This window comes from Mus musculus, chromosome 19 (genome assembly GCF_000001635.26).
Source record: "Mus musculus strain C57BL/6J chromosome 19, GRCm38.p6 C57BL/6J".
Lineage (NCBI taxonomy): Eukaryota > Metazoa > Chordata > Mammalia > Rodentia > Muridae > Mus > Mus musculus.
Window position 1 is genome coordinate 44,804,916 of NC_000085.6, and position 12,850 is coordinate 44,817,765.

General features: G+C 47.5%; 1 protein-coding gene and 1 non-coding gene across 11 annotated transcripts in view; both read left to right on the forward strand.

Annotated features, from left to right (window-relative positions):
• Pax2 (paired box 2) overlaps positions 1-12,850 on the forward strand; it is a 91,669-nt gene that overhangs the window by 58,315 nt on the left and 20,504 nt on the right. For all 10 annotated transcript variants that reach the window (NM_001368744.1, NM_001368745.1, NM_001368743.1 and 7 more), the window contains one exon: positions 10,993-11,168. In NM_001368744.1, coding sequence (NP_001355673.1) covers positions 10,993-11,168 — 176 coding nt within the window. The remainder of the gene's footprint in view (positions 1-10,992; positions 11,169-12,850) is intronic.
• Mir6405 (microRNA 6405) lies at positions 3,491-3,614 on the forward strand. The gene has a single exon (NR_105831.1). It is a non-coding gene; the product is annotated as a microRNA 6405 (primary transcript).

A 12,850-nucleotide genomic window follows, 5' to 3' on the forward strand; every position in this document is an offset into this window, starting at 1 on the left:
TGGGTACCACTGAGCTTGAGTCATCAACATTTAGCTCTGAAAGAGGAGGGCATGTCCTCGTCAAATGTTAACATTCACTGTATCCACATGACTTTCTTAACAAATCAGGTAAGGATGGAATATCCGTCTAAGCACTGCCTACGGCCGTGTAAAACATGCACAACCACCGTACAAAGGTAACTGGAGTAGCTCTTGACTTCAGGAGGCTTAGCATCCAGCGGAGAGGCGGATGTGCAAAAGCAGGTGTGCCTCCCATCACTCAAGCAGAACGTGACTGATGCTGTAATCACGACAGGAAAGCTATGAAGAATGTTTTAAAAGATAAAACAAAACAGAGTTGTATCTTCCAGCCAGGGCAATTGGGCAAGCCATCATAGTGGGGCGGGCATTTAATCTAAGCATCGATATCAAGTTTAATGTGCCACAGCTGACTCTCGGTGAGCGCATTCAGGTTCCAGGGTATCACAGTTACTTCTCCAGTCCTTGCACATCGCTAGTGCGATCATTTCTTTCAGAAAATATATCCAAAGCCTTACTTAGGCTGTTGAATGCATTGTGGAGTCTTCTGAAACCCCACCTTCGGGGCTCAAGGACTCAGCAACAGCTGATTTAGAATTCTGGGTTCCTCTCACAGTCCTGAGGTGTAACAGGGACCTGAAAAAGTTAGCTCATGGGAAACAGCTCAGGGCTACTGGCTGGGCCCTCCCTGGGGGTTGTTTCCTACAAGACAAAGGCAAGCTAAGAGTTCACTCTGCCTTTCCTCTCTCCTGTCCTCTCCTGTCCACTCCTGTCCTCTCCCCTCCCCCCTCTCCCATCTCTCTTCTCCTCTCTTCTTTCCTTCCATGACTATCTCTTTTCCCAAGCTTTGAGCTAAACATGCCTCCCTTTGCCCGTTTGCTTTGTCTCAGCTCCTCTGGGTCTTTGTCTTCCTGGCGGGCCTTGCTCTCTCATCTCTCTCCCTGGTTACGGTCCCTCCTTCCATCTGTTTTGTGCCCTTTATGGAGGGCTGGTGCTTTTGCCTGACCATAAGTGCAGTACACGCTTATTGTAAAATATTTGGACAAGCCAATGTTTCTAAAAATAATCCATAACCTCCTCGCTGAGTGATGATAACCAATGTTGAAAGTCGGCATATTTTGGATCCTTTTCCTCCTGTGCGTGTGGAACTTTAGATATGTAATTCTTAATTAAAGTTGGAGTGCTACTATGCACACAGCTTTGTGCCTTGCTAGTTTTACTTAACATTATATAGTAGCATTTTCACATGTCATTACATATTCCTTGAAAACATGATTTTTTTAATGGCTGCATAATCTTCCACTGTTCGATGTACATGTCCTTTTAAATTCTAGGCTCATCATATTTTAAGGCTTAGCCGTGTGCAGCAACGGTGATTTCCTTAAACGCCCTTCTCGCTCCACCCTCCCTCCCTCTCTCCCAGTCCCTCTACCTCATCCGGTTGATTGTTTAAGCTTATGGAGGCAGAATTTCATCTTTCAGAGCATCTGTCTTCTGTGGAATTATGTCTTCTTTTAGAATCTCTTGACATGGAGTCCTCTGCGTGTTCTTTCCTCCTGTGAGGTTCCCCCAACACCCCCTTCCTTGGCCAGCTTTAGACAGGGCTGGTTTCTTTCCAGATCTCCATCTCTTCCCTTTAACCCATTTTTCTTTCTTGGCCAGAGTCAAGGCACCCCTAGTAGGGATAGGACAGTGACCATCTCTGTCACACAGAAACATTGCCTACCCTTTCTGGGCTGCGTTTTGTTCTAGTCTGATTTTAAATTTCTTAAGAGGGAATCAGCCCAGATCACCTTCCCGATACTCTTTGCAGCCCCTGTGCTTGCTTCTTTTTCTTTCCAAAAGGTAAAATGTGGGGGACAGGCCAGTTCAGGATTCATCTACTTCTGTCTTTAGAACTGTATTGAACAAATTGGTCAACACTTGAGATCACAAATGTCAGGCCCTATGCCAGGTTTACAAAGATGAGAAAGTGGGACCTCTGCCTTCAGAGACAGTTCAGTAAAGAAATCCAGTGGGTTTTTTGGTTTTGTTTTTGAACTTTTAAAGAGATTTCAGTCAAGAAAAGCGATATGACTGAGTTTACTTTTGGCTCTGACACTTATCGGCTATCGTGAACAGTTTGAGGAAGTCACCTGTCTTTGAAAACCCTGTTTCCCCAGGTTATGAGCCCAGGTTCCAGAGACAACATACTGTGGTCTGGCTCTGCCTTGTCTGTCATTCATTAGCTGCCTCTATATGACCTTGGGAAAGTTCCTTAGTCACCAAACTTCTGTTTCCTTACCTATGACATAGGTATACTCATAGAAGCTCCCTGGTAAGTTTTTCTTACAAAAATGAACTGTTGCCGTAGTAAAAATTCATACACAAGTGCCTATTTTACACCCACAGCTTAACAAATTCTAGTTGCCACTGTTCTAAGAATTAAATCCGTGTGTACATATTAAGGGTAGTATTTCGTATCCTAACAGAATCTGGCTCCATTTATTATTTTTTTTTAATATTTTTTTTATTTATATGAGTATACTGTTGCTATCTTCAGACACACCAGAAGAGGGCTTCAGATCTCATTACAGATGGTTGTGAGCCACCATGTGGTTGCTAGGAATTGGACTCAGGACCAGCTCTTGACCACTGAGCCATCTCTCCAGCCTGCTATTTATTATTATTTTTATGGCAGAGATTAGGATGGAGAGCACTGGAATACTGAGAAAAGAAAAAAAAAAAAAACACTGTTGCTGAGGGAGGACCTCCAGCCCTCCTATCTGTATCCGAGGAAACGCAATCCAGAAAAGCTCTCAGGATTTGTCCAAGGTCACACAGAAAGTGAACCAAACAACAAGAAGCCAATATCTGGGGATGTTACACCTATTCAAGGGCTGAATCTTGACTTAAGGGCGTGACATGTATCCCAGCCTTGCCTTTTTTTTTTTTTTAAGATTTATTTATTATTATACATAAGTACACTATAGCTGTCTTCTGACACACCAGAAAAGGATGTCAGATCTCATTACAGGTGGTTGTGAGCCACCATGTGGTTGCTGGGAATTGGACTCAGGACCTTCGGAACCTGCTGAGCCATCTTGCCAGCCCCCTAGCCTTGTTTTAGGGTCCCTAACATAATGTCCCCAGAAGTAAGTAGGTGTGGGTGGGCATAGCAAGCCTGAGGCCAGGCGTACTATCAGCCAGCCCAGCCTCTCATCCTAAGATGAGCCCAGTACTGTTTAGAAGCTGCCTGTAGCATTCGGGGTTTGCCAGTGCTAGTATGCCAGGCAGAACTAACATTGCCCAGAGCCAAAGCTTTGGGCCAGGCTCCCAAGGGATTCTTTTTTGTTGTTTTGTTTTGTGTTTGAGACATAGTCTCGTTATGTTATTTCTGGCTGTCCTGGAACTCTCTCTGTGGACCAAGCTGAGCTTAAACACAGAGATCCACCTGCCTCTGCCTCCCAAGTGCTGGGATTAAAGACATGTTTCACCCCATCCAGCTTTCCAAGGGCTTCTTTCTGACTTCCTGGCTTGATTTGGGTTCATGGTGAGACCAGACCCCAAGGTTGTCCAGAGTTTGAAGTGGGAAGCAGTGGGAAGCAGTGGGGTGCTACATTCCTATCTCAAGTTCAGGTCACTGCAACACAGTATCCATTTTCTCTCCCCCTCCTCCTTCCATCTCTCCTTCTCTCTTGCTCCAGGCTTCCTGTCTCCTCTTCTCCTCTTTCCCGTATCCCTTTCCCCATTTTATTTCCATCGAGACTCCCTTCCCTCATGCCCATTTCTTCTTGTCTTTTCCCCTCTTCCTTCAGCCTCCTCCGTCCCTCATTCCTTCATCCCTCGGCTCTTCTCCAAATACAAAAGGCACTCCAGTTCCAGGGAGCAATCCCATCCCCTGTTCCACTATCAGATGGGAGGGCCCAAACAGCAGCCCAAATCTCCTCCAGGTCCTGCTGTGCCACTGCTGTGGGGGGTGGGGCCGGGGCTGCACAGGCGGGCTGCCCTGAATGACAAGAGAGGCTATTGATCGCATTCTGAACTCAGCCCAGCAGATAGAAGGTAATTAATGACTCCATTTGCCTCAGTACCGGGGAGAACAATTGAGTTTGCAACAGCAGCAACTGGCAGCTGGGAGCTGGGGAGACTGGGGGGCGAGATGGGGGTGAGCCCTCTTCGGGGAGGGATGTGAGGATGAGGTAGAACATCAGATGTAGTGCTCCTTGCCCAAGCTCGGGTAGGATTCCCTCCGCACTCCCTGCTCTCCTTCCCTCCTAGACAAGTTCTTGAGGTCTTTCTTCTGACAGTGACTAAAGTTTGGCTTCCTCCCAGGGATCGCTTCTTGCCAGCCCCGGGATCTTGTGCATATTTTGAACGTTTTCCAGAGCTGTTTCCTCTGGAAAAGGTTGGATAGATGGAACCTCATTCTCGGGTGCTCTGTGGGGCGCTAGAGGCAGGGAGTGACAAAAGCACCTTGAGTTTGCCAAGAGGCCAGGACGTGAGCAGTTAAAGGATGGGTGTGGTGAGAATGGACTTGGCTTACTAGGAAGAAGGGAGCGTTCTGGCTTCAGATCCAGGCTATCTACTTAACCAGCTGGATGATGTTAGACATACCAACTTGCTCCCTGAGACTTATTTCTTTATCTGAAAAACAATGATGATGATGATGATAGCTAGAATCTAGTAAAATTGAACAGATTTAATAAGTGTAAGTGAAAGCATATCACTGGTTTCCTATGACCAGTGCACCTTTGTGTTTGGGCTTAGAAACTAAAGCGCGGTGCTTGCATGCTTGCCTGGCCTATGTGAGGCCCTGAGTTTGAGCATTGCCACTAGAAGGGAAATAAAATTAATCCTGAAGTTGATATAGTTTAATCCTATGTTAAAAAAATTCTTGGAGGTTGGAGAGATGGCTCACTGGTTAAGAGCATGTACTCTTCTTACAGAGGACCAGAGTTCAATTCCCAGCACCCAGAGCCTCTCACAACCGCCTGTAGCTCTAGCTTCAGTGAAATGTCTGCATTTGCATGGACATACTCTTACACGGAAAAAAAATGCATGCATACATAGCATTAAAAATAAAAATGATTTTGAAAACTCATTTTAGCCTGCTCCCAAAACCTACCTCTTTTTTTTTTTTTGGTGAGTGCATAGCTCCATTTATCTCTTCTTGGTGACTTCCCACTCACCAAGCTACTGAGATCTCACTGGAAAGTCCCATTTGTGATTGCCCAGACTGAGGGTTCTGGCCTAGGGTCAGGTATGGGGGACAGGGGCTGCTCCACGAACAGCTGGGATGAATAGTGTTGAGGAAGTAAGATCTTCAGGAGGTGATCAGATGGAGCTGTAAGACATTTCCTTCTTCTTTCATGTTTGCACATACTGTGTGTGTGTGTGTGTGTGTGTGTGTGTGTGTGTGTGTATGTGTGTGTACACTCTATCACTAAGCTCCTTGGCTAGTCCTGAGATATCTTAAAGAACAATTCTCGAAGTGATCTGTGCCCTAGACAACATAGGAAAGCAAAGACGGAAACAGGGAAATTTGCTTATGATCAGGAAGTAGTCACTGTGACCATGTTGGGGACAGTATTTTCAGCCAAGATGGTCCTTCTACATTCGTGGTTGCCTTTCTCTCCGTAGAGGCTGGCTGGGCTTTCTGCTATGGAGCTACTCGAGCGTAGTTGTCAATCATTTTAGCCTATAGCTAAACTGTTTGTTGAGTAACTTTCTTGTGCTGGGCTCCCTGGTAAACACATCCCGGCCACTTGCCCTTATGTAATCTGCACTTCAGTGACTCTGACCCTTTGTTTTCTCAGAAGCTGAAGCGGGTTACAGTTCCTACCTATGTTGGAGAGTTGTTTAGAGGGCCAAATAACTCAAGATCTGTAAAGACTTTCTGTCAGGTGTTCAATAAATAAGGAGTCAGAGAAGATAATATGGACTTAATTAGTTCATCTATAGCTTGCCTGTGCTCCATAGAGGACTTGTGGTGGGCCCACCCACATTGAGAAGAATCATAGTTTAGTAGAAGGAACATCTAGAATAGCCACGTGCCTGAACATTCTACTGCCCAGTTGGGAGAACTGGGAGAACTGGCTTCTCTCCTCCCATTCGCCCAACTAGGTTCTACAACTATAACACGATAAATTTAGTGCCCTGATCGTCTGGGCAGTCTGTGCTTAGTCAGCACACTCCACAGAGGTTAGCCTCACTATAGGGAAAATGCCAGTGGAGAACTGGAGATGCACCCTGCATAGGGCCAAGTGGTTCTCAGCTGGACCCTGGCTTTAGTACCTAGGTAGAGAAGAAACTTAAGAGGCAAGTTCTCATGGCAGACCTGGACTTAAATCCTGACTACCCTTTACTAGGAGTGAGGTCTTTAACAAGATACTTAACGTCCTTTGTCTTGGTTTCCTTATACGTAGAAGGAGTACCATAGTATTTCTTTCACAGAAGGACTATTCTGAAGTACAGATGCGTTGCTTTTTGCTTTTTAGTACTTCTGAGACAGGGTCTCACTAGATGGCCCCTGCTAGCCTGGGACTCACAATATCCCCCGCTTTAACCTCCTAAATCCTGAGCTTCAGGCATGTATCGCCATGTTACAGCTTTAGGATTCTTTTTGTTACTTTGTTTGCTTGTTTTCTGGTACTAGAGATTGGCCGCAAATATCCTATGTAACTGCTTCCCTTGGGCCACACCCTCAGTCCAAGGGGCTGTCGATCGTTGTATGATGCTAGGGTATCTGGCAGGGGCCGGAGGAAGCAGGATTTAATCCACCATTGGTAATGACTATTAGCCCAGTACATGGGCTTTCTATAGCATCGAGAGAGACGTAGTAAGCCTATAGCAACCATATTTGCCAACCTTTCTTTAAAAGCATGGCCTGAGAGTTGGAAAGAGTATTGTAAGCAGGGGTTGTTCCAGAAAGTTTAGAATATACAGACACTATACTCCATCCAGACTTCTTGGCACAGGGAGTTCAAATGTAGACTCTGAGCCCCGTCCTGGGACAGCTTCTTCCACCTGCTTTGGGTAGAAGCAGGTAGACTCTGGGTAGACTCTGATTCCAAGGCTAAGTAACCCCTGAACCCGGAACAGTGTTTTCTGTCATCTTGAAGCATTGTAGGTGTGTGGGTGGTGTTGCTGAGGGGTTCTGAGTTGATGCTGTCAGAGTCTAACAGGACTGACCAAAAATGAGTGGGTATACTTGTGTTGGACCAATCAGATTCTGGCCAGTCTAGAAAATTTCTGCCAGGGGTTTCATACTAAATACCACCTGGGAGAGCTCACTCACTCACTCAGCCAGCTAGTCACTTATTTAATGGGCACCTGCTATGTATCATGCCTAGCATAGACTTTCAGACATGCATCAGTCAGTTCCTAGGCTCAGATCTTGGCTTCTTGGATGGGGAATTGTCCTTGCAATGGATACTACCCAACTACTCTCACATGTTCCTTTCCCCTAGGTCAGGACTCCATTTTGCCTCTGACAGTAGTTTTGCAGCTTAGCCAGATAGCCCTTCACGCTGTGGCTAGTCCTTGCCCTGGCCTCTTCTCCAGTCTGCCTAAGCATTTTTTTCTGTCACCTCTGGGAGGCCATCCCGGGTGTCAAGCACTGCCAACCACTTCGCTTTATGACCCTCTCCCACACTCTTCTCCCATGGTTTCTCTTTCCCCTTCTACTCACTTCTTTTCCTCCTCCTTCCTGGTCCTCCAGGTTGCTCTCCATAGCTGAACACCCAGCCAGGACACCAGGTTCCATCCTTCGGACAAGCGTCCCCACCCTGGCCAGCGCCCCCACTCCCCCAGTTGCTGGAGTGGAAGGTTCCTTCCCTTTCCCGGTCCTTCTACCTGCCCTCTCTTAGCCTCTCAGCTTACTTCTTCCAGAAGCATCTCCCTCCTCCTTGCACCTTCCTGGCCCCTCCCACTTCCTTTCCTTGCTTCCGCCTGCCCTCTCTGCCTTAGCTCCTCCCCCTTTCTTCACACCCAAAGGAGGGGTACCCATCTCTATCATTCACAGAGCATAGAGCAGACCTGTGGCCGGGTTAGGGGTCAGGGGATGTCTTTCTGTCTCCCCAATGATAGTGATGCTCTCTCTGCCTTCTCTCTGCCCTAGAGTTCACTTACTGACGACTCTCCCCCCCCACCCACCCCCCCTACCTCTCCTTCCCCTCCCCGCTCCATGATTCCCTCCACCTTACTCCTTCGCTACTTGTCAAAACCCCACCTTTCTTCCTACTTGGAACTGCCCTCGGGACTTTTCCCCTGAGGTCAGTGTTCTCTGCAAGCTTGGTGGCCCTGTGCCACTAATGCTTTCTAACTACCGGCCTCCCCCCCACCCACACACACACACACATACACACACCCCTGCCTCCACCTCCACCTCTCCCAGCAGAGGGCTTCCTTTTTCCTTCCCTTCCAGCCCTCCCCGGCTTTCCACCGGCTGCCTCTGTAACCTGTCTCACCACCAGGGCCTGTGTGTACAGAAAAAATAAATAAATAAAAAGGTCAGCGAGTAGAGGGAGCAGCAATAACCCCTAAAACAGTACTATCAGTGGAACATGATTGATCAATTGAATTCCATAGCGGCTGAAAAATGTGGGATTAAGTAGTGTATTATACGCACAATGAGTTGAGGCATGATGTTCATTTCAAGTTCATTTCGCCGGCCTCTGCCACCAGATCAGGCAATCAATAGGGGCAGCAGATATCATATATCACCTCTCTGCGGGCTGGGGAGAGAGCGCCATAATCTCTCGCAAATTTAGAGTGACAGATTTGTCAAGATCTGAAGGGCCCCTGAATAAATGAAGGCAAAGAGACTCCTCCAGCCAGTGACCTGAGGACAAAGCTTTAGTTCAGCTCCTACACACACACACACACACACACACACACACACACACACACACACTCGGTCACAGGGTGAGGCAAGCCACACACAGGCATGTACACAAATCCACACAGAGGCATGAAAAACATCTTGCCACACATAGGTGCACACACACACACACACACGTACAAGCACATTTGAATGCATGCTCATTGACAAATGTACCTTCTACTCCTTAGGACCCTTTCAGTAAGAGCAATAGATAGATACAAAGACCCTTGATTCTACTTTCCCTCCGCCCTAGCAGCAGGGCATCCCCAGAAGGTAGGAGGGTTGCAAGCAGAGACGGTTAGGCACAATGGGGCATGCAGATAGTGACAGGCTATGGCAGTAGGGAGATATACATCCTGGCAAGAGGAGGGCTCGTGGGAGAAAGGGACCGTGAGCTTACACTCCTCACGTGTCCAGGTTCTTTTCAAAGGATTCCTGCTGTCATTTAAACTCATCCAGATCCTTTTTTATCCAGGTGTTTATGACTTAGGCATGTACATGCATAGAGAACTCTCACACAAAGGGGAAAATAAGTATACAGTATTTCAGTTCCCCCTACAGGGTCTCTAATGGTTCCAGAGCCATGCAGGAAAAAAAAATACATCAAGTTCTGTCCAAAGGAACATAAGAATGACATTATAGCAGCCTCTGCCCACCTCAGGCTGGTCTTACTGTCTCTCTGTCTCTCTCTCTCATTCTCTGCCTCTGCCTTTCTGTGTGTGTCTCTCTCTATTTTTTTCTTTCTACATCTCTACCCCCACCCCACGCCCCAAACACATACTCTCCTTGGTCCTGAACAGTATGGTAAGAAGACAGGAGGTCCTTTTGGAAAACAGTGTCTTTTGCTCCTTCTGGAAGGCCAGTGAGGAAGGACGGCTGTAGATTGAGGTTAATCAATATGTAATACTTTCTATGGTCTCCCAAATGATACTGTACGGTGTTACTGTATATAATGCAATATTGATTATATCATATCATATAATCACCTATAAACTGATATATATAACAGTCCCAGAGGAACACCCTGGGGCCTAGAGCACAGGGCTGGCCCCAGGCTCAAGATTCCCTCGCTTATCCTGGACTGAAGGAAGTCATGAAATAGCAGGCCGGGGCTGGGGCTGGGGCCGAGGGCCATCAGAGTTACTAAGTGAGGGTCCAAAGAGGCTGTAGGACAGGCTCTTTGTCCTCAGAATGCTCTAAAAGCTCCAAGTGGCCAAACATTGGAAGGCAGGGATAGAGGAAATAGAGACAAAGTAACAAGTGGACAAAGTAGAGATTTGGAGACCCGACTGCCTTCTGGCCGGAAGCAGGCTCTAGTAGTGACCAGCCCTATCTCCATGGAGCAAGTCTTGGCTCCTGATGGAAACCAGGTGTTCCAGGAGCTGTCTCCTACTGAGCCTGAGCCTGAGCCATCCACAAGAGAAAGATGGCTGGGTCATAGCCACCGGCATGCTTCCCAGAGTCTGACCATGTGGAGGGCCAAGCAGCTCCTATGACTACTGACTCTTCTTTCCTACCGCTCTGTGTCCAGCCTGACCAGAGTACCTCAGCTTTGCTCTCAGGGCCCCTCCTCCCCAGGAGTAGTTAATGATTTTACCCAGACTCTATGTTATACTTAGCTTAGAGATTTGATGATTTTCAATCCTTGGAATCGGTAGAACTGAAATTTATCTGAACTCAGTTCAATTCTCCACAGTAATATATGTCTGAGAGCCCAGCCCCTCCTCACCTAGTGTGACTCAGGCTGGGGGATGGGGGAGGTTCTGGGGAAAGAAAGCCTTGGAGACAGCTTTGTGGGACCTCCTGCCTCCATTTCTGCCTAGTCCTTCTGCCCAACATATGACCTCCCTTCTTTCTCAATCTCCAGCTCTTTCAGAGTTCTGGCTTCTCCACCCTGTCTCTGAGGAAGGGCCAGCCCCTAGGCCTTTAGACCTAGGCCTCTAGCCTCCTCTAGCTTGTGAACGAAAAGAAAGGGACCCTAGCAGGGGTACAGACATGGACTCAGGGGCACAGGGGCCAGAGCCAAGTACCCAACCCCTTAACCACTGCATTTTTCCTTATTTCTGTTGGCCTGGTGCTCATGACTTAAGTGTCTCTGTGTTTCCCAGATGTGTCTGAGGGCTCTGTCCCTAATGGAGACTCCCAGAGTGGTGTGGACAGTTTGCGGAAGCACCTGCGAGCCGACACCTTCACCCAGCAGCAGCTGGAAGCTCTGGATCGAGTCTTTGAGCGTCCTTCCTATCCCGATGTCTTCCAGGCATCAGAGCACATCAAATCAGAACAGGTGAGAGCGGAACTTCCCGTTCACCCAGAACATAATGGAACTGGGCAGAATGAGACCAGACGACCAACACTCCCTGTGTTTATACAGCTACCACGTGTGTACCACGTGACCACACAGATAGACGTTAAAGCCTAGTTAAGGAAAATAATTTCAGTATACAGTCATTAAAAATTATAAGATATGGATCAAAACATAAATGCTGTCCCTATTCAAAGTTTCCAATTCCTTATGAAGGGCACTGTGTCATCCCTCAGTCCCCACCCCACCTCTGGCATTCTGTGACTCTACTATGGGACAGTCAGAAATATCCTCTTGCTATGACCCTTGCCCTGCCCCCACCAGGTCCCACAGAAAGTCTGTGAAAAATCTTCTTGCCCCATATCAGAAAGAAAGCCCACCCACACCTGCCTCCTTGTCCCTGATACATCCATCCAGTGTGAACCCAGGCTGGATGGCAGCTGTCTTGGCCACCCACGATTCTCCCAGACACAGAAAAGCACAGAGCACACAACACAGGCCAAAGCATGCACTGCCACAGCAAAACACAGCACTCTAAAATGTATCCCTAAAGCCTCACATTTCAGGGCTAGCAAGATGGTACAGTGGGTGATGGCACCTGACACCCAACACTGCAAGCCTGACAGGCTGTATTTGGTCCCCAAATTCATGTAAAGTTGGGGGAGAGAACTGACCCCACAGAGCTGTCCTCTGGTTTGCACATGTGTGCCTCAGCATGCCCTACTCCCTATGCAATAATAAGCTCTTTATCTTAAAAATTAAAGGTTTCCCATTTCCCATCATCATTCACCTGTCCTTCCCACTGCACACAGTACATGCTCCGTAGCCCAACAGTCCTGCAGGGCCCATACATGTACACACTTCCCAGGCCGGCTGCTCCGTAACCCTAGAGCATACCCCTCCATCCACACATCAATGTAGTCCCCAACCAGCCTACAAATATGGCCTAGGTTAGGCCTCTAACTGTAGAACAATACAACCTGCTGTGCACACACTCACATTGTACACACACACACTTCCACACTGGCTTCACCTTAAGCTCCACATAGCATAGTTGCACTTTAAGACTTCAACAGCCCCTAGCCTCTCGCCTTTCTCCCCGCCCGTCCTTTTATCCCATAAGCTGTTTGTCTTCATAAAACAAAAATCAAAAGTCTTTTTAAGGTGCCCTGAGCCATAAACCAACAAAGGAGGAGCTGGCCAAGGCGGGCGGCTCAGTGCACCCTCCCCAAGTCCCTGGCTGTATTACAATGAATAACCTTTATTTACTTTCATTAGACTATTAAACACCAGCACAGTCATTTTTCCCCCTGAAACTCGGAGCAGGGCCCATAAAGCAAATCCGAAGCCTAATTGAGTTCATTTTAATTTCTCTCCGATCACAGCGAATTACTCTGGTGATAAATCAGGGGGCAGCTTCACCCCCAGTAGAAGGCCTAATTTGCAGCTAATTACAAAACTGATTTCTACAGGAAGATCAATACGAGAAGGAATTGGAAATGACGAGGCAATCCCGTCCAGCCAAGGAGGGGAGGGGATCCTCTGGGGGGGCCAGGAAGCGGAAGGGAAAAAAAACGGACCCGAAAGAGCAGAAAATCAGTTTTAATTTAACGTAATATTAATCAGAGCAACTTTTCTTGCTTTGTGCAGGCTCCTGGTCTGCC